We start from the raw sequence: 22448 nt of genomic DNA on the forward strand, positions 1-22448 counted from the left end.
CTAGTGATCAATTAAGGTTCAAAATAACTCGTCATTGTGGCATATAATAGTTCAGACTCCTCTCTCCTTCTTTTTTAGATCACGTACAAAATGAAGAAAACTATGCACAAGTTCTTGACAAGTTTGGAAGTAATTTTTTAAGTCGAGACAACCCAGATCTTGGCACTGCTTTTGTCAAGTTTTCTACTCTTACAAAGGAACTATCCACGCTGCTGAAAAATCTGGTAAGCCATAGCATAAGGGTTTTTTTTTTTTTTTTTAATTACAGCCTGATCGAAGTACAATAAGAAGATAAGGAGAACAATCTACTAGTCTTCTCCCCAACCCCCAGTCCTGGGGGTGAAAAAAATTAAAAAAAAAAAAAAATTTTTTTTTAAAAGTGTCAGGTATGGAGTCACATATAAAAAAATACCATTGTAAAATTCTTAGATCCAGCTGATAGCAGGTTAGATTTCTTGAGTCAGAGAAACTGGTTAAGCTGAACTCTCTTGTGCATTCTGCCACAGTTCTGGTTTGGGTTTTGTTTTAGGTAGCATTCAGCAACTCGTGCTTTTTAATTAGTTGGAAGAGTGATGATGATTTCCATGTCAAACATACTCTGCAAGTATGCACTGCAAAGGGTATTCCTCACTCATATGAGGACAAGTGTGCACCTTGGTCTCTGCTTTACAAATAATGAGCTTCCCCAGTTCCTCACATCTTTCAGCCCCCTACCAAGAGAAAGATTTTGAGATTGGGGAAACCCATGGTTACTGAAGTTGATGACAAGAAGGATCCCTAAAAGTCTGGGACAGGAGAGATGCTGACCCCAGGAGGCGGACACAGAGTTGGGGGTGGGGCGGTCTCTTTGGTAGGCACTTGAGGATTCCCGCCCTCACACCTTGTTGACACTAGAAGGTTCATTCTGGGTAGCACTACTACCCACATTTTCTTAGGCATGAAATTAAGCAAGTCTCTCTTCTCCAAAGTCCCAAGAGATAGACATACAGGGAGGTTGAGTGGAGCCAAAGAAAAACTACATCATACTTTTCCTCGTCTCTTTCCTGAAGACTAGGAGCTGGTTCTTCCTCTCCCGCAGTCTCTCAGTATGACACCTTTCCCCCCCTTTAAGAACTCAAGCTCAAGATGTCTTGACCCTGGGTCATTTACTCTTCTTCTATATAGGCTTCTCTGGCCTTACAGGAGAATCTTGTCACAGTCTGTTTGATCAAATGGCTACTTTACAGATGAGTGTACAGTATTGGAAAGATGAAAATGGCCTTTCTATAGTGTATTAACCTGGATATTTGACCAGTCAGAATATCATCTTTTTTTTTCTATCATACTAGATAAATACATGCATATGTCTGTCTTTCTCACAGCTTAATTCTAATTTGTGGGTTATGCCATTAAATTAGTCTCCTATAGGGCACCTGGGTGGCTCAGTTGGATGGGCGACTGCCTTCGGCTCAGGTCATGATCCTGGAGTCCCGGTATCGAGTCCCGCATCAGGCTCCCTGTTCGGCAGGGAGTCTGCTTCTTCCACTGACCTGTCTCCGCTCATGCTCTCTCTCTCTCTCGCTCAAATAAATAAATAAAATAAAATCTTTAAAAAAAAAAAATTAGTCTCCTATAGTGACAACCAATGATAAAATAAAGGTTGAGAGTAGAAATATGTCTTATTTTCAAAAACTTTTGAAAGGGTAATTTTGAACTTAGGACTAACACATTCCTACACTTTGGGGTGTATTTGACAAATCCATGATATCTCCATGAATCTTAAGAGTATTTAAATCTCTTATATTCAGAAGCAGGCCCTCATTTCTCCTTCCTCTGTTACTGCCTGTCTTTCTGCCGAATGCATGCTCAGAGGCTGTGTGGTGGGAAGAAAGGAAGTGAAACAGGACTCCAGCTGTTCACTTGGGTAATAACTGGTAACAGCCTTACTCAGGGAGGAAGTTGTGTTTTCCCCGAGCTAGGTGTTTTCATAGGGCCATCTTGCTAACCTTTAGCTTCCGGGACACCGAATGTATTTGGCTTTAGTCGAGATTCATCGCTTGCACGTTTCCTGGACCAGTGCAGCCCTGCCCTCCCCTTCACTGTGGGTTCCTGTCCCCAGTTCACATCGGCCCCCGAAGGCAGTGGTCTCTCAGGCATCATTCACCACCTGTATTTGCTGACCCAATAATACATTTGCCGGCCACCATAACAGAAACCACTGATTTGTACTTGACACTTCGATGAACCTGGCAATGTGCGTGGTAGATTTCTTACTCCGCACCTTACAACAATCCTGTGGTTATTATACCTTCAATCCAGATGAGAAAGTTGAGGCATGTTATTATTTAACTTGTCCAGGTACATTGTTAGTAAGTAGACGTGTACCAAGTCCACTGTGTCTACCACCCGCCTCTATTACACTGCCTCTGTCATCTGACTCGGTGGTTGTGTTTCCCGGTGAGAAACGCTGATCTCACTGGTCCCCTAAACAGACTCCAAGCTAAGCGGCAGGCTTTCTTCTTCCTTGTCTTCTCTCCTTTAAGGGTTAGAAGACTAAGAAAGATCAATAGAAATTGCTAGAACAATAGAAACAATAGAAACAATAGAAATTGTTCATTTAATTAAAACAAAAACCAACATTTATCTCTTTGAAGAGAGTGGTGGCGTTCCTGGTGAGGGAGCAGGTAGACAATCCGTTTGTACTCTAGTTGGTTACTAAGAGAACACTCTCCTGATTGAGTAAAAAGCCAGTCCCGGGAGTTTATACAACCTGACAACAGTTTCAACAGCTTGCTGCTTCCCTTTTTATGTCCTGCCAGGAAAGGCTAGAGCAGAGCAGACAGGCAGATGGGGCCAGGCCTTGGAGCCGGAGCTCAGAGGAAGGCACGCCCCCAGGAGGGAGAGGGTTCCAGGACAGCTTGCCGCTCCTCCAATCCCCAGACAAGCTCCTTAGCTTGCCCAAACCCTGAGTGTTTCTCAGGAGAGTCCTGAAAACCCTGTTAAGCTAGTGGAGTCTGGAAACATTAAGCAATAATGGTCACAAGTGGAATTCAGGGAGTAAGAGAAAAGAAGATACTTTGGAATTTTTAGCCTTTCTAAATTGTATCCTCACAGCAAATACCAAATGTCTGCTGTGTTCCAGGGTCTGTGTTACATACGGAGAAAGGTTATTTTCTAATTAAGATAGTACATTATATGGGTATTTTTAATAACTTTTATTAAAACATTACTTAAAGTAGAGGAAAGGGTGGATTTGGGGTGAGGTCTAGCTTTCTGCTTTTGATTAACTCTAGAAAGAGAAGAATTTTCATCGTGTTAACTTATAAGTAATCCTTATTGCGACTGTATCGTGTTGAGGAATTTCTAAAGGGTTGGTCCTTAGACATACGACCCCCTAAGTGATAACGATCTCATCGCCTTGCAGGTGTTTGTTTTCGTTTTCTAGCTTTCAGTGATTGTGGAGGGTGGGATGATCACGTTGGGTAGAGCTGCACAGATGTCGGCATTACCGTCAGCCAGGGCCGAGGCTGTCTGCCCTTGTCCAGCCGCTGACTGCTATCTGGCAGATGTGTGAGGACTGCAAGGAGGGTCGTGGTTATCACTGTTTACCCTGTGAGCCTGTACCAGAGTCAATGGACCAAGTCAGGTTTAAAGTAACTCACTTTCCTTCTGCCCTTTACATACTAGAAAACAGTTTTTAGAGAAAATTGTTTCACCTCATAATGGAGGATGAGGGAGGCTGTGACGGCTGGGAACTGGAAGCTGGGTCTCCGTCAGACCTGGAAGGCCAGCTCCCAGCCGAGTAGCCTTATTGCTTTAGGCTAATGGTGGAACTTCTCCAGTGCTAGTCTCCTTATCTGTTACCTGGTACCTGTGGAACTTCATGGAGATAACAGGGTTGAACCCCAAAGCACAGTACTTGACATGTGGCATTTGCTTAACAAATACAAGTTTTTATTCTCTTATTTAAAATTCTGTCTCGTTTATAATTATTTTATTATTACATCTTCTCATTTGATCTTTATGGCAACTCCTCGGGTGAAGGTGGGTATGAAAGTCCTGTTCCATTTTACAGATAAGTGCTCCAAATCTCCAAAAAATAATATGCCTGGGGAATAGTGGAGTGGGAGCTTGATTCCAGGTCCCCTGACATGCCCTGATTCAGCGATGGCGTCCCCCAGCAGTTACAGAGTAATGGCATTGCCTTCGTAGATCATGGGTGCTTAATGGCCCACCTGGCTTGGCTAGAACCTACTTGAGTAGCCGTAACCCCTGTTTGTGTTTAACTTGAAAAATTATTTCTTATCTACTTTTCTCTTTCATGTCCCTCATCAGTGAGTTATAATAAATTGAAAAAAGAGTGTTAGCTAGTAGCTCATAAATTTGTGGTCTTAGGACCCCAATCTTAAAAATGATCAAGGACACTGAAGAGTTCTTGTTAATGTGGACCATTTCTATCCATACTTACTATATTATCACTTAAAATTGAGAAATGTTAAAGTCTCTTAATTGATTTTGTTGCAATATGCTATTTGGTTGAAGTAGACAAAAAATACAGCCTCACACAGAACTATATATTAGAAAGAGAGAGGAGTACTTTAAGAATTTAGGTGATTACCAATATAAGAATAGAATAATAGCAATGTGAATCTGAAACCCTATGTGTGGCAGGCTCACTTTATTTGTTTTTGAGAAAATATTTGCCAGACACCCACATCTCAGTACCACAGTTTGTCAGTCGTTCTTTCGAAGAAAAACAAATGGTGTCCCATTAAAAAACTGACAGACTCGGGGCTCCTGGGTGGCTCAGTTGGTTAAGCGTCCAACTCTTGATTTTAGCTCAGGTCATGATCTCAGGGTCAAAAGATCAAGCCCCAAATTGGGCTCCACGCTGATAATGGAGCCTGCTTGGGATTCTCTATCTCCCTCTTCCTCCTCCCACCCCCACTTGCACACTCTCTCTAAAAAAAGGAAAAGGGGGGGAAGCTGACAAACAAAATTAGCTATTTTAGCTTGCAACTCAAAATACTGCATAAGTGCTTTTTCTCAAGATAACTCTGATATTTTGGTGTGCCTTGAGAGTGGTTTGTGCAAACTTCTGTTGTGTCAAACCAGATATAGGAAAGATGTACTCGGGTTGATATGTAAACAAATCAGTAATTTTAACTGTTTCATGGTGGGCATTTTTAAAAGAAAATAGCCTACCCCTGCCCCCCAACAAGAGCATGACCATGAAGAATACAGTGACCTAAGTTGGTGTCAAACAGTGCCTGGATTCACGTCAGGACCCCAGTAGGTTCACTTTTGTACTGTCCGTGCTAATATCTAAACAATGGGAAAGTCAGACAAAATCTCAGTATTACTATGAAAGTCCTTTTGGCCTCAGAGACCTCTGGGGACCTACAACCACACCTTGATGCCCACTGGCATAAGAAACCACTGGCTGTGATTCCAAACCTGGCCCTAAGTGGGTTGGTAACATAGCCTGACTGAGAAGCACCAGTGTCTTCACCGGGAAAATGAGGAAAAATACCTTCTATATCCTGTGTTTGTGTGAGGATCGTCATACCACACACATGAGAAACTTTGTAAGCTGCAAAGTCCGTACTCACAGACTCCGTTAGTATTAACTGCTGTGGCATTAATAGCCACCGCAGGAGACTTTATTTTTGTATTTTTTTCTTATTGTAAAAAGAACAAATGCCTGGTGGGGAAAATACAGAATCCAGAAAGAAAATTGCAGTTTCTCTTTTATATTCTCCCTTCCCAGAGATAACCGTCATTGATGTTTGGGGTCTATCTTTCTAGCCCTCTTTTCTGTACCTTTTTTCCCCCGAATAGATGAAATCATGTGTTCAAAGGAACTTTGTATTGCACTAGATTTCATTTAGTGTTGGCATTAGAGCATTTGCAATTCACCTCGTTGGGACAAATGATAAATGCAGAAGCTTGAGAGGATAGGACATTCCAAAGAATGCCCTATGACAGGTTCATCATCGTTGGCCGTTCAGCCCTTGTCCCTGTGGCACTCTTGTCCTACCCCTGTGGTGAGAGCCAGTGCTGGGACATCTGCATGATGTCAGCCTAGGTACTCAGGCAGAAGGAGGAACCAGGACTTACTGTCCAGGAAGCTATTCACATACATACAAGGTCTTTGGTCTTTTGCTTTCTGTGTGCATTTGACCCCTTCAAGTGAAAACAAGTTCCTCGAAAGGGTGTCTTTCATCAAGATAACATTGCCCTTTGTAAATTCTTCTGATTAAAGTCCAAGTCATCCAAAATTTCAGAGATGGAGAACAGATCAGTGGTTCATCAGAGTTTGGAGAAGGGGTCAGGGGTGCAGTTATAAAAGGGTAGCCTGAGGGAACTCCTTTGTGTTGATAGAACAGTTCTCTAACTCTATTGTGGCATGGATGTGCCTATGTGTACATGTGATAAAATGTCACGGAGCCATACGCAGACATACCAAAAAATGAGTGCATGCAGAACTGGTGAAATTCAAGTAAGGTCTATAGCCTAGTTGATCATCTCAGGCCAGTGTTGCTTCCCAGATTTTGGTAATGTCCTCTGTGTAAGCCCTTAAGTTTGTAAGGTGTTACGCTTGAGGGAAGCTGGTTGAGGACACAAGGGACCTCTCTGAACTATTTTTGCAGCTTTTTGTGAATCTGTAATTTTTCCAAAATAGAAAGTTTACGTAAAAGTATAAATCATCAAATTCTGGTCAGGGAGAGAGAGCGGGGAAAAATCTTGAATAATCTAGCTATGGTAATATGAAAATTTCAGTGTAAATCAAACGTACCCAGCAAAACGCAAGCCCTCACTTTCTGCTGTGCCCTCACATCTGTAATCCCACTTCCTGTGCACTTTGATATTTTTCTAAACCAGTCTTTCTCCGTGTTTTCAGCTGCTCCCTCTAGTTAAAGTCCTTTTTGTGGCCACTGTTCCCTAAACGCCAAGTGATGAGCTCTTTCCCCTCAGAAGCCAGTCTCTTTGTCACATGTGACTACAGCTAGGGAATGCTGCCTCTTAGTGGTGAGAAGCCAGAGAAATGTGGACATGATCCGTTTTGTTGATGTCTTTAATATGTGTGTGGCCAGGTTTTAAGTGCACAGGCTTTTATGGGAATTACCTCTCATAGCCTTTGGTTCACAGCATATATTTCATAGATAGTAGCATTTTTTTAATTATTAGAAATAGTTCTTTAGTTGATTTGCCAGTCTCCTATGAATTCATCCTTCCTCTAGTGAAAGAAGCCTTCATAATCAAAGCCAGCTCCAGATGTAACAAATTATTTGTTGAGGGGTGCCTGGGTGGCTCAGTCAGTTAAGCGTCTGCCTTCGGCTCAGGTTGTGATCCCAGAGTCCTGGGATCGAGTCAGTGGAGTCTTCTTCCCCCGCTGTCCCTCACGCCATCTGTCAAATAAATTTTTAAAAATTTAATTAAAAAAAAAAGTACTTGTTATTTCTGGATTATAAACTGTTGCTTGCTTCCATGCCTTTGTACCTTCCGTTCTATTTTTATTATCATCAGGGTTAACATTTTTTTAAAAGATTTTATTTTTTTATTTGACAGAGAGAGACAGCGAAAGAGGGTATACAAACAGGGGGAGTAGGAGAGAAGCAGGCTTCCTGCCTAGCAGGGAGCCGGATGAGGGGCCTGATCCCAGGACTCTGGGGCCATGACCTGAGCCTAAGGCAGAGGCTCAAAGACTGAGCCATCCAGGTGCCCCTAGGTAGTCAACATATTAATGATAAAGGCTTTCTTTACAATGCAGCTTCCTTGTCAAAAAGAGGGGTAAAGGAAGAACAAGAAAAGGAAAGGATGATCTTTTAGAGTTTTAGCTGTTTCAAAGTATTTTTGTCATTCATTTGGTTAAATATACAGAACCAAAATTATGTTCAGTCTTTATTTTTAAGTCATTGCAAAGAAAGCAGTAAAGTTATCGCTTGCTAAACACTGCCAGGTCTGCTCTCCTGCCAGCATCCCGTCATTGCCTGTGATCCAGGGAAAGAAAGTAGGGAATCAACAGAGGATTGCATCCACTTACTTAATCACCAAACCACAAAATGGGACGGGAAAGGAGTAACTGGTGGATTGAAGTAGATTCTCAGTGGGTAAGGAAAACTCTTTGAACCATATCCCCCAAGACCCACAATGTAGGATCAGTTTTAGAAAATATATGTAAGTGCTGTGAAATGTGTAAACCTGGCGATTCACAGACCTGTACCCCTGGGGATAAAAATATATTATGTGTTTTAAAAATAATAAAATTTATTAATTAAAAAAAAAAGAAAATATATGTAAAACCTCTTTTAAAAGGAGGTGCCCGGAAGGATCCTGTTCTAGCCAGGACTGTCCACACCTTCTCTTCCCCGAGCCCTTAGACAGTTCTGTTGCTTGCAGAGAGCCTCAGTCCCCTTTAACAGTTAGAGGACACTTACTGCCTCAGACCTGTTGAAGCAAAGGAAAGATTGCTCCAGCTGCAGAGCATTTCCTGTTTGCAATCTCTGACTGCAGGGTATGTGGTCGAGTTAAGGATTTATTTTTAATTTTTCTTCTTTTTTCCCCCTCAAATGAGAACAGTAAAGAAGCATGCAGGTTGGATCTATATTTATAGCTGACAAATTGTTTCTCACGTCCTTCTTTGAAATGCTGAAAAATGGGGAGAGCAGGAGTATGGTCAGCAGTCAGCTGGTGGCCCTGGGTTACAGAATACATCGCAACAACCTTATCCTCTAGCAGAACAGTGTTCCGTAGTTCGAAGGGTTTAACATTGGATCTGCCAGACGTTCCCCTCGTGTCTTCACTGGTAGTTGATAACTTGAGACCTTTCATGAAATGAGATCTATCCACGTGGGTAAGAGGGAGGTTTTCTTTTCCTCTCCTCTTATAATAAAAGTTGTACATGTTTACTATAAAAATTTGAGAAATATGGAAAAATTTAAAATAAAGATCAGTATATAATTCTAACATCCATTAATACTAATAATACACTATGTCCTTTGAAACAACTTTATGGATTTATACAAAGAGCAGCTGATAAAATTCAGAATTTTACAGATTCAGAGTGGTGGCAGGGTGCGTATGCCATGTATTATAGAACACCCCGCCCCTCTCCCTCTCCCCCTCCCCCCGCCTCCTGACTTTTCAGGCAGGTCCGTCCTCATAATTAAATACAATCTGTTTATTCCAGTGAAACACGTGAATGTTTATGTGAAGTGAGGTAAAGACTCTGAGAGTCCACCTCAGTTCATGTCAAAGCTTACCACCAGATGAATCAGGCTAGATCAGGCTTTGCTGCTAAATGCGTTTTAGAAAAAACAAACTTGGGGCCCCAGGATGGCTCGGTCAGTTAAGTTTCCAGCTCTTAGTTTTGATCTCAGAATCGTGAGATCGAGCCCTGCATTGGGCTCTGTGCTCAGTGGGGAGTCTGCTTGAGATTCTCTCTCTCCCTCTCCCCCTCCCCACTCATGCTCATGCTCTCTGTCTCTCTAAAATAAATAAGTCTTTTTAAAAAAAATTTTTAAATAAATAAAACTTGTATTATACATAGACATTGCAAACTTTACTTAAAGCCTATTTGCTCTCTAGGACTATACAAATAAAATTGCAAAATTACTTTAACAGTCTACATAGTATATTTTAAGGTATAACTAAGCTCTAATTGATTCCCTGTATAGAATTCGAAATTTACACTCCTTAATACAGGGGTAGCATATCTTAGATACATCCAGTATACAAAAATCCTGTGGTATCCCTGAGACCTAACTTAAAAAATGGTTTACCTTTCCTTTGGCTTTTTTGCATTAAAAACATTATAAAAAGGAAGTTCGGATAATCCTGCCTTTTAAGCAGGATTGCATGCAGTGAGTAACAGTCTTCATTTAAAATGTGTTTGTGGTTGTCGGGTGTTACTCCACTTGAAACAGACTCACAGCATCACAACACTAGCAGAGACTTACCTTTTAGAACTGTGGTTCTGTGAGAGGGAGGGAAAAGAAAAACTGGTCCCTTATTGGAGGAGAAAGTTTCGTTAGCCATAAGAGAGGACTGAATGTGGGGGAGAAAATCTCAGGTTGGCACTGGAATGCTTGGGATGTCCCCAACATTTGCTTATCAGTATTTCTCTAGAAGATGGAGCTGGCAGGGGACAGGAAATAGAAGGGAGCAAGTAGAATATTTGGTGAGTGTTACTGTTTCTACCTCATCGCACCTGACAGCAGCCCTACCAGGTAGTAACCATAATTATCTTTATGGAACAGTAGAGGAAACTGAGGCACAGAGTGCTAGGTCAGAGCAAGCATTCAGACCTAGATGGTCTACTCCAGAGCCCATGCTTTTAAGAAGTACACTGGATTGTGTCTCAAGGATGTGGGCATCATTTTGTGGACCTCATATAAAATTTACTTTTAATTTATTTAAGTAAAAAGGACTGATTTAAAGGGCAGCAAGTAAAACAGTGGCACAGATGTAGCAGGAGGAAGGCAAACACTGTTCTGAGGTAGCTAACAGCCTTCTGTCTGCATGAACTTGGTTCCGGAAGCCTCCAGAGCTGCTTTTCCAGGCCCAAATCTGGAGGCCCTTGTGAAAAGCAAATGTGGATATTTTCCTTTGTTTAGAGAGTTCTGCCAAACTCAGCCTCACACTCACTCCTCTGACCTCTTCCACCCTTCCTTGATTTCTTATTTTCCATCCCAGGCCTGACCTCTTATCTGGATTCTGCTGTTCCACCTACCTCCTCAGATTCAGTGTTCTCTTTTGAACTGGGTTTCAATTCCTCTTCAGGATGTTGCCTCTGCGTCTCTCCTCACCTCCACTTCCTGTAGTTTTTGGAGGAGGTGACCCACTCCAGATCCAGACTTTTGGGCAGGTACCACAGCCCAGCTAGGGCACCTTCTTCTGGGCTGTTGTCAGCCAGCACCAGGGACAGGGATTAGTGAGGGGGCATGGTGGGAATGGCATATACAAGCCAAGTGGATGCTTTGAGCTATGTACACCCTGTGCAGCTGTGTGCAGTGGCCCTATTGGGCCCAGCGCGTCTGGCTCCCTCTGCCTGGGAACACGAAGATCAGAATCTGAGATGCCTTTCCCTAAGAGTTTTCCCTGAAACACTCATTCCGTGCCGCCTTTGACAAGAGTTCTGGATTGAAAAGTACTCCATATTGCTTTTGAGGATTTACGGTGCACATTTGTGTATTAAAGGCTTGGAGACATCCTATTATTAAAGAGACCTGTCCAATTCCTTTTTTTTTTTTTTAACTCATTTGACCACATGCTTTCTTCTTGTATAAGAAACATTAACTTCCCATGGAACCACTTTGAGATGTGCTGATTTACATGTTTTTTGGACCAGATGATCCATTTCATATGTTGTGTTTAATTTTATTCCATTTCGTATCTTATTTCTTCTTTACATTTCACTATGTAATTTCTGATTACTTAAGCTGGTTGCTTCTTTACACTTTCTTTACACTTTGCCTCTTTCAGATTGTACCCTTTGGTGTCTTTTGGTACATCTAGGTTTAACCGTGAAGAAAGAGGCTGCTGATCTAGCCTTGAACTAGTAGCTTACATCTTCTACTAAATGTGAGTAGGCCCTTTTATTGACTGGCTGCCCAGCCGTGTTAAGCAATTGAAAGTTCAGAGAGCTGGCAGAAGTGCACGACTTTGAAGTCAGACAAACTGAGTTCACTTTTCTGTTCCACCGATTCTCAAGCTGGGTCACTAGAGGAGGAATCATTTATTCAGTTACTCATTCATTCATTCACCCAGAAAGCAAAGATTTCAAGAAAGGCTTCCCAGAAGAGACACCTCGAACTAGGCCGTAAAATAATTAATAGATATTTATAAAACTATTCTCTTAGGCTTGCAGATGTGCTTTTTGTGAACTAGAAGCATTAAGCAGCATTAAGCATTGGTTGATACACTTGAAATTTATTTACTGATTTACTTATATCAAAAGATTTTATTGGGGAACCTGGGTGGCTCAGTGGGTTAAGCCTCTGCCTTTGGCTCAGGTCATGATCTCAGGGTCTTGGGATCGAGCCCCACATTGGGCTCTCTGCTCAGCGGGGATCCTGCTTCCCCCTCTCTCTCTCTGCCTGTCTTTCTGCCTACTTGTGATCTCTCTCTGTCAAATAAATAAATAAAATCTTTTTTTAAAAAAAAGATTTTATTTATTTAGAGCGAGCACGTTAGAGGGCATAAGTGGGAGGGAAGGGCAGAGGGAGAAGTAGACTCCCAGCTGAGCAGGGAGCAGGATGTGGGACTCAATCCCAGGACCCTGGGATCATGACCTGAGCCTAAGGCAGTCACTTAACCAACTGAGCCACCCAGGCGCCCCGATACACTTGATATTTAGAGAGTAAGGTCAAAGTCTGTACTTCAGGGTTTTGTTTGTTTTAAAAGATTGATTGATTGATTGATTGATTTAGTGTGTGAGTGGGGGAAGGGGCCGAGGGGGAGAGGAAGAGAGAAAATCTCAAGTAGACTCCAGCAGTGGGGAGCCCAACATGGGGCTCAATTTTATGACTCTGAGATCATGACCTAAGCCAAAATAAGGAGTCAGACACTCAACCTGCTGAGGCTCTCAGGAGCCCGTTTTTTTTGTTTGTTTTTGTTTCTTTGTTTTTTTGTTTTTTTGAGTAAAGACTTTCTAAATTGTGGTCTTGACTTAGCCAGCATTTGCTAAATATTCACTCTGTTCCGGACTCTGTGCTAGGCTTGGCTGTCACTTTCTGTTTGAGAGACTGCTGGTACAGACTGTTTTCATAGTTAACACTAAAGTACTACTTCATTTTATAGGAAAAAAGGGACCTGGGGAGGGGACCAGGTATTTTAGACTTCCTGATTTTTGCTGCCTACGAATAGAAAAACTTTTCCCCCTTCTTTGGTTTCCTGGCAGCAGCCGGCATCACCAGCACAATACCCAAGATGATTCTTTCTCTTCAAGGCTGACTTAGAAATGTACCAAGTGGTGGTGAATATTACAGCTACGTTTAGGTAAATTATCTGGATTCTAACCTTTTCAGTGAGGGTCAAGCCTTGCGCGTGCAGTGTCATAGCAATGAGGTTTGTCTGAGGTGCAGTTACTGCTAATTGGAGCGTTTTCAGTGAGGATCCCGTGAGGGGAAGCACAACATACGGACCCAGGAGACAGAGTAGGGCAGTCCAGGCAAGGGAGCGACACCCCCTCTCCCCTGTTTTCCTGGGAAGTAAAGGAAGACAGTGTCTACAAGGAGGTGTTGCCATCTCCTCCTGTGAGGGTACGCAGTGAGCCCCAAGTGCTTGCACACAGTTATTTTACTACATTTTTAAATTTGTTAGGAAGATGCTCAGTAAAAGTTTTTGATTGTCAAACATACACTGTGTGATAAAGATGTTCAGTGAAGGCAAAGAAAATGGAATTTGATGTCACCTACGTTATGTTTTTGTTCTGGTTTAAACATAGCAAATTGTAGATGACATGCATGGAAATGAAATTAAGGGTCTGAAAGTCGATCATGAACCAGTCGATCGATGCTTTCAAGCACAGTAGGGAAATCCTTAGAGTCGAGATATCCTTTTTTTAAACAAAGGCCTAGCTGCCTGGGCCTTTCTTCCTTTTGCTTTCCCATTTATCTTGGGCTTATAAGTCGTAACTACTCGCCCTTTTCTTGCGATTATCCTCAAGTGAAATCAGATGTTGCACCTAATGTAAGGCTTAATAGTGCTTTCATTTTCACTCTCGATGTAGGAGATGATGTTAAATCTAACCCCTCATTTGCTTAAATTGAATTAGACAAAATATTATTGCATTATTTTCTGTTAAGGAATTCTCATATTCCCAGTACGCTTACATCTTCCTGTTTCTCTCTGTGCAACTTGCAGGAAAACTGTGTTTTCTGCTTAAATTCAGTCTTGTCAGTTCCTGATTCCTCTAGCATAATGGTGTAATTTGGGTCCCCTTCTGCCTTAGGTCTTCCCCAGACCACTCAGAGCACTCACTCCTGTGCTATTCGTGGTAATTATGCCTGAGACCTTTAGACAGGTGACTTCCAGTTTTGACTATAGGCTTTCCCTTCTCTAAAGGAGTTTGGTTTTCCCTCTGCTTTGGACAGCCCTTCCTGTAAAGCTTATGCCATCACACATAGAGAGCTTGTTTGAGCATGGGTGGTTGGGTGCCCCCTCAGAGTGTCTGATTAATTAGGATTGAAGACTTCACTTCTAACAAGTTCTGGATGATGCAAACACTAGGGGTCCGAGGACCATAGTTGGTAAGGGAGGGATGGTCATTCTGGACAGAGATACAGAATTCCCAGTGTTACAGAGAAGGTGCAATGTTTCCTGCCAAATTCACTCCCTGATTCATGATTTTTACTTTTATACCTACCCTCTGGTTTCTATCTTGTATTAGTCACATAACAAGTTGAATGAGAAATAGGCTGCTGGTTGATTATATCGCCCTCTTGTGTTTCTGTGTCCTATTTCTTTTTTTTTTTTTTAATTGTGTTAATGTTAGTCGCCATAAAATACATCATTAGTTTTTGATGCATTGTTCCAAGATTCATTGTTTGCGTACGACACCCAGTGCTCCATGCAATCCGTGCCCTCCTTAATACCCACCACCAGGCTCACATCCCTCCATTGCCCTCCCCTTCAAAACCCTCAGTTTGTTTCTCAGACTCCACAGTATTTCATGCTTCATCTCCCCATCCGATTTGCCTCGGTTCACTTTTCCTTTCCTTCTTCTAATGTCCTCCGTGTTATTCTTTATGTCCCACAAGTAAGTGAAACCATCTGTGTCCTATTTCATTTTAATGTTCTGAATACAAAAATAATACCAGTTCATTGTCAAAAACAAAATACAGGGGAAAACGCTGAAATAAAAATCACCAGCAGCCTTACAATCCACCGTTTCTGGGTTGAGATAGATCTATCTGTATCTTCTAATCCTTTTCCTATTTATAAATCTTTTTATCTTATGGGTATTTATTGCCATAACTTTTTAACCACATTGGTTTCACACTATAGCACTATTTGATAACCTGATTTTTCATTTTTTTATATATTTTGAGGATATTTTGTAAAGCACTGTAGCCTCAGACCTTTGCTTAATTGGAAGCATATAGCCTCTTAACACAGAGCTACTGTGGTTGAGATGGGGTAGGGAGCCTCGAGCCTCCCCGGCAGTCAGTGACTATCCCCCACCGCAGGGTCTGCACAACCCCTTGGCAGTGTCCGTGACTTCATTTCTGACAGCTCTGTAGAATGCCCATCGTTTATTCATCCGTCTCCTGTGCTGAACATCTCCAGTGTTGCCATGTTCTTACCTTTGAGAACAAGTTGAGGGCATCATTTAAAATTTTTGCATGTGCGCTGACAATTGATTATTTCGATGTTGGCCCTCATTACCGTGTGAATTCAGGGTGCGTATCTTTATTTCTCCTTCCTTCACTATTGTTTGAGTCAGTTAGGAAATGGAGAGAAACGGCCTGGAGCCCGGGAACCTGGTAGGTCCTGTCTGTCCTTGCTCTCGTCAGGTTAAGAAGCTCACTTTCTTGAGATCTTTCAGATTTTCTCAAAAGGTTCTATTTATATTATGCCAGAAGTTGTATAGTAGACATTATAGATAATATAAAACTATCTAGGGTTTTGATAGGAACTGTGAACGGACCCTTCTAACTCTTCAGCATCACTTCAGAACTGCTTAGGTACTGTTTTTGCTACTTTGTTGGAGGTAGGGGGATGGGGCCACATCCTGCTTGTGAGACCGCGAAAGCATCTCCTTCTGGCTCTTCTCACCCAGCTGGTCTGGATTTTCTCCTGGTGCATTCAGTTGTATCTCAGTAGCTCATTTTAAGCTGTAAGAGTAGTATACCCAGAGGGTATATTACAGACCTTGTAGTTTCATCAGTGGCAGAAATGAGAAGTGACCAGCCTATCCCCACAGCACCAGGTGGAGGCAGGTTCAAATCCAGAACACCCTTCTTCCCCAGTTGTCAAACCAAGTCTGGCAGCTGCTGAATGAAAGGTACCCTCGGTCTGTCACCCCCAGCCGTGTCCTGAGGGCAGTTCTAATCTCCTGTCCTTCTCTTAAAAGTACCCCCACCTCCCTACCTTCTCCTCTGGAAGTGCAGAGTGCTCCAGAACACCAGAATCGGCCCAGATTCTGTAACAGTTTTGAGCCTCAGAACAGTTTTCCCAGGCATGGAGAGGAACCCATTTGTTCAGCCATTTACTCCATCAACAAGCATTTTATTTGACAGGTCTATGCTGTCCTAGGGGTTTGATGTAACACAGTGGTAGGCAAAACAGCCATAGCTCCTGCCTTCAAGAAGCTTTGCTCTAGACAGTAAAGAAACAATCAAGTGCTTGTAAAATGTTCTGTGCTTTGAAAGGGAGCCTCTTCTGCCTCATTAAGATTAATTTCGCAGGCAGGAGAAATCTATGTAGAGTGGGTCAAGACCTCCATGAAGAGGAGGCATGAAGACTAGAATAGGAGGCTCTGCCTGTAGCCGAAGGAGAGTGGTCCAGGCTCAAGTAAAGCATGTGCGTGGGTGGTGGGGGTGGGGGTGGTGGAGAACTTGATGGATTAAGAATCAAAAGAAAGGCTGGCATGGTTGTTGGTCAGTGGGAACGGGTAGGGGGGTTCAGACAGGTTGCCAGGGCCAGACTTAAACTGGGAGGTTGGATTTGAATCCAAGTCCATGGGAAACCGTTGATGAGTTTTGAGCAGGAGAGTGATAGGATCTGAGAGTTGAATAGTAGGACTCAGGAAATGAGAATGGAGTCAGTAAAAATGTTAATTAAAAACCTAACCAGCTGCTTACTCACTGTTTGACTTTGGGCAAGTTACTTAACCTCTCTGAGCCTGTTTCCTCATTAATTGGGTGACACCAGGAATCATCTTACTGAGTTGTGAGCAGTAACTTTAGATAACATATGTTAAACACAGTACCATCTGTCATGTTAATAAATCTAATTCAGGCTGCTCTGCCTGGATTAGAGCATGGTATATAATAGGATGCATTACCTTACAGTTTGTAGAGACTCCCTTGCAGAACGAGGCAGGGAAACAACCATAAAACCTACCATTGGAGAGAATTTGGTGCCATATGAAGGACATTCAGGAGTGCTCCGACCCTCCACCCCAGCCTCAAAAGACCTAGTCTGGTATCCAAAATGCTAATAACTGTATTTTCTCCACCACTGCCACTAGCTTTTCAAATGTGAGAAAGTAAACCTAGTTACATTTTATTAAGAGTCTGTGTTGTGAGGCATTTCACATGCATAGCGCCCAGTATCTGTTCTGCAACACCCTTAGCAGGTGGCCTTATCATTCCCACAATAAGCAGGAGACCGAGTCTCTAAGAGGCTACATGACTTGTCCAAGGACACACCTCGCTAAGTGTGTCGCCTGCTTGACATGTGAGCCCTGGGCCCTGGCAGCTGTAAAGCGTAAACTGTTACAAATGTGTGAGCAGTGGGTGAGGTGGGAACGTTAACTCTCATCTGTGTTGGATTTGTAAGTGCCCTTGACCTGTGACCAGTGTTCTTTGTTTCCCCTTAATGCATATGCAACCAAATACAGTTAAAGCTTGGTTCAATGGGTCACTCATAGCTTAGTAACTGTCCGTTCATATGTGTAAGTATAGCATAGTCTTCAAAACATTCTGATAATCCGCAGGAAGATAGTGCTGTGGACAGCTGTGACTTTGACGTTAGCCCTGGGTTGTAGTTTGACCCCTCCACTTGACGCTCTGGGTTTGAGCACGTGACTTAACACTTTGGGGGATATCAGGGGCTTTCCATGAAGCAGGGCGGGTGGAGGCACAGGACCCTACGGCTTGCTGCAACGTGGGAACTTCGCAGCATCCATTCTCCCTGATCCTGTCACACCAGCCTGGGCTAGTTGAGGAAGAGGCCAGGACACCCATTTTAAAATCAGAAAATCGAGGCAGTAAGGTTAACAGTTTGCCCAGAGTCACCCAGGCCAGCAGAAGTGAGTGGCCACATGGCCTCTGAGCTTCTCGGCTCCTGCTGAGAACTCTTCCCTGTGTATCGTGACAGCCTGGAAACGGCCTGACAACAGGGTGCCATGAAGGAGGCCGGAAGGAGTTAACACATTAGACAGAATACCTCATTTATTTCAGGGAATCGGCGACTGAACTGCTGGGAGGTGGCTCATTATTTTAATTGGATTTTCCAATGCGTTGAGCAAGTCAGCAGATTTGCATTAGCCTTACTTTCAGGGAAACTGTTTCTGTGTGTAGAGAGGAAGGAGAGAGAACCAGTGGGCAGCAGAGAAGGAATGTCAGAATTAACTCGGGATGGCAAAGCAAGCACATTCTGTCCTCGTTAACTGATACGGTGCCATGTGCATTGGGCATCCTAGGGGCACCACGTATAGCACTGTGCTCTCACGCAGGGAGGGGAACGAGGTGCTGCTGAGTCACTGGCCCCTCTGCTCGTGCTCCTGGGGGGTGGCAGGGAGCACCCAGGGCAGCCAGAAGCTATAGGGCCTCGTGGTGACCTGCAGCTGCTTCCTTGCTCCTGCTCTGGGCCCTGGTCAGTTAGGGGACAAAACAGATGACATGCCTCCCCTTAACTAAGAAGCATACCCTCTAGAGAGGAAAGACAGGTGATACATCAGCAGAGAAATAACAAGATCATTTCATTTTGTGGTAAATGAACCACTCTAAAGGGGTTTAAAAACATCAGGGCAGATACATAGAGGAAAGCTGATGGCGAAGTCCTCTCTCCCATCTGGGATTACATGTTCTGTGTGTATGACGTTTGGTAGGGTCTACCAAGTGGTAAGGAATACGTGATTATTTTGATCAAACCAGTATTAACTACAGTTTGTTTGCTTAAACAAGCCACTTTTGCATAATGAAAGGATAGCCCTCAGCCGCCTCCTGTCTTTATTACAAATTTCTGGTTGGGCTTGATGCATATATTTGCGGGGGACGTTTCCTCTTCGTAAGGAAGGAAACAGACAGCAGTTTGTTTGGAAAGCAGATACATTTGCCACACGCAGACATCATTTCTGAAAGGCTGTTAATGTATTTGCTTAATAAAGTGGAAAAAGAGATGCTTTTAGAAACCCATCCTTCATCCTGTGTTATCATGACTCATGTGACGAGCTTAACATTAATTCAACTTTATCACTAAAGGAAAGGAAATAGATTGGAACTTGAGTAAATGGGAATGGAATAATCGATAGAATTTTAGTAAAATTAATGGGAAATAATGTTTTACTAGATTTGAAAGCCTTTTAAAAAATCCATTGAGGATAATGAAAGTGATACAGGAAGGCGGCTGTCCACTCATTTTATTACTCTGTTCAAGTCCTCGCAGTTGCCCTAAAGATGGTTTTGTTACACACCAGGTTCCAAGCCTTGCTCAGGCCATGGGAGGGATTCCTGAAAGGACTGGAAAAATAAAAAAGCAGGAGAATCACAGAATCCTACAACTGTCAAGTCATGTAATCCATCTCTGTCACAGAGCAATACCTTCAAATATTGGAGAAAAATAGATCTTTTCATTGAGATCTCCAGGGAAAGAAATACTGTTTGGCCCATCAATAAATATTTCTTAAAAGTTTCCCTTTCTTGAGATTAGTTTGTCTTCTTTTTGGCTTTTCCTCTGTGTCTTCATAACAGGTAGTTACTATTCGCTTTGTATTTAAACCAGTTTCCTTTGGGGGCACCTGGGTGTCTCAGTCGGTTAAACATCCTATTCTTGATTTCAGTCCAGGTCGTGATCTCAGGATCCTGAGATTGAGCCCCACATTGAGCCCCATGCTCAGTGGGGAGTCGTCTTGAGATTCTCTTTCTCGCTTTTCTGTCTGCCCCTCCTTGCTACTAGCGCTTTCTTTCGAGCTCTCTCTAATAAATAAATAAAATCTTTAAACAAAAAAACAAAACAAAAAAAAACAGTCTCCTTTGCCAGTTTTTGCAGCTGAACCTGATTTTTCCTGGGAAGTAAGGTGGGGAAAGTTGAAGTTTCAAAATTTTTTTTCCTGGGGCCTTTTCTTAGATTCATCGCTAGGAAGATTCTGAATTCATAATACATGATATTTGGCCTTCTTGGTTTCTTATCAGCTCCCAAGAGTATATGTGTGGATAACCACAAAGAAATTCTTAATTCTTGGGGTTTTCCATCAGTGCGGCTGGGGCCCACCTCCCCCTGCCCCAGGCCTGACCACAGTGGCGGCACCAGCAGCTTACAGCGTGCGTCTGGTGTGTGGTCAATACTCCGCTTCTGAGGGACTTTTCCTTCCGAGCAACTCCCACATTCAGTACTAACCACAGAGTTTCATAATGCTTTCATTGTTTTGTTGTTAATACAGCCTTCACACCAAGGTGGCAATGACATTAATGTATTTTTTTCCCTGCTCCATTTCACAACAGATTTGAGGCATTGGTGGAAACCCTGATGTAGGACCGAGTTAAAAATGTTTTATGATCTCTGTCCTCTCATTTTGTGTTTTAGAATTTTTGCTTTTTTGTTTGTTTGTTTGAATAAACAATGCAGTACATGATACAAAGAAATGCTTTTCATGCAGAAGGGTCCACAGTAAAAGGGTCTTCCGCCACCTCCCTCCTTGCACACCCAGTCTCTGTCCCTGCGGGGAAACAGTACAGCAGTTTACTCTGTATGCTTCCAGCAGTCATGTAAACATGAACCCATTTTTTTAATTCTTTTTTTTTTAAGGTTTATTTACTTATTTAATCTCTGTACCCAGCATGGGGCGTGAATGGACAGCTCTGGGATCAAGAGTCATGTGCTTCTCCCACTGAGCCAGCCAGGTGTCCCTGTTCTTTTTATACAAAACTTTGTGTGCTGTGAATACTGTTTTACACTTTGCTTTATCACATAACAATTTATCTTGGAGATATTTCCGAAGCTAGACGTAAAGAACTTCCTCATTTGTGTGGCTATTGTTTAGAACTGGAGTAATTTATTTGACTAGTTCCCCAGTTCCCTATTTGACTACTTCCCTAAGCTTTGCCTCAGTTATAAATGGTCCTAGGGGCGCCTGCGTGGCTCCTCAGTTGGTTAAGTGCCTGACTCAACTTCAGCTCAGGTTGTGATCTCAAAGCTGTGGGATCAAACCCCACGTCAAGCTCCATGCTCAGTGGCAAGTCTACCTAAGATTCTCTCTTCGCTCTTCCTCTGCCCTTCCCCCCACTCTTGCTCTCTAAAATAAATCTTGAAAAGGAATTAAAAAAAAAAAAAAACAGTCCTACAGAGAATATACTCACGTGATTCTGTATTTCCTTCACTCTACAAATACTGTGCACCTGCTCTGTGCTAGGCAGTGTTGTAAGTTCTGGAAATAGGACATCCAGACCCTGCTCTCAGGGAGCTTGCATTCAAATTGAGGATGCAGCAAACACATGAGGAAACAAATACAGATGTAAGTGTGAGGGACGGTAAATGTTTTGAAGAAAATAATGTAAGGTTGTCTACCAGAGACTGGCCTGACTGGTGGAGGATGGGTGGGCCCCTGCCTCACTTCCCACCACCCACACAAACTCCGGAGACCCACAGGAGAGTGGGATGCAGGAGGCTTGTATTTCAGCAATGAGCTTGTTGAGGACTCAGAGCAAAATGTTACTACAGCTGTTCATCTGTGGCAGGGAGTGAGTCCTGTTAATCCTTAGTTTTCCCATCTCATACCCAAGGCCAGTGGTTTTCAACTTTTTCTTTATTATTACCTGCAAACTGCCCTTACATTTTTTTAATATTTTAATTTTAAGTAATCTCTCTACCCAGCTTGGGGCTTAAACTCACAACCTCAAGATCAAGTCACACACTCCACCAACAGACATTTTTTTAACTAATCACTTCCCCTGTGAGGTTTTAATAAAACAGATATACTCTATAGATCAGGTGTCTGTACTCTGGCCCCTTGGAGAGCCACAGCCATTAGAATATCTAAGATGTTTCTCACCCCACTTCCCAGGAACCAAGGCTCTTGACCTCACAGAATGCAGACTGTGAATCTGCAGCTCTCTTGCTGTTGGCACTTGGCAGCCAGGCAGTTTCCCTATGTGGGGTTAGTGAAATTGCATAGACAGAATTGTCGTGGTATTCAGAATCTCTTTGTCTTTGAAAGAAGAAAGAGAGAGTTGGCTGTTTTCGATCCAGGCCCTCTGGTGGTGTGTGCCCTGGACAACTAACCTGGTGTGTTAACGGGTGGCCAAGGAGGGCAGAGCTAGGATGACAAGCTTCTGGAAGCCCCAGATGAGAACAGTAGACACGAGTCGGCAGAAGGTGTCCCTTCTGCTTCACATGGCCGTATTCTTATTTCTTACTTAACATTCCTTTGGACTTCAAAAATAAACCTGTATTCAGCCCTTCCTAGGTGTGCAGGAACCTGCTAGCGCTTGTCGGGTATATTAACTAACCCTTCACAGCAGCCGTCTGCCCTGGGTGGTAGCATCTCGAGTCATAGATGTGGTTCAGAGCGTCCTGCT

General features: G+C 42.9%; 1 protein-coding gene across 5 annotated transcripts in view; it reads left to right on the plus strand.

Annotated features, from left to right (window-relative positions):
• ASAP1 (ArfGAP with SH3 domain, ankyrin repeat and PH domain 1) overlaps positions 1-22448 on the plus strand; it is a 348495-nt gene that overhangs the window by 223234 nt on the left and 102813 nt on the right. For all 5 annotated transcript variants that reach the window (XM_032873522.1, XM_032873524.1, XM_032873526.1 and 2 more), the window contains one exon: positions 79-224. In XM_032873522.1, coding sequence (XP_032729413.1) covers positions 79-224 — 146 coding nt within the window. The remainder of the gene's footprint in view (positions 1-78; positions 225-22448) is intronic.

This window comes from Lontra canadensis, unplaced genomic scaffold (assembly GCF_010015895.1).
Source record: "Lontra canadensis isolate GAN:19392208 unplaced genomic scaffold, GSC_riverotter_1.0 scaffold49, whole genome shotgun sequence".
Classification (NCBI taxonomy): domain Eukaryota; kingdom Metazoa; phylum Chordata; class Mammalia; order Carnivora; family Mustelidae; genus Lontra; species Lontra canadensis.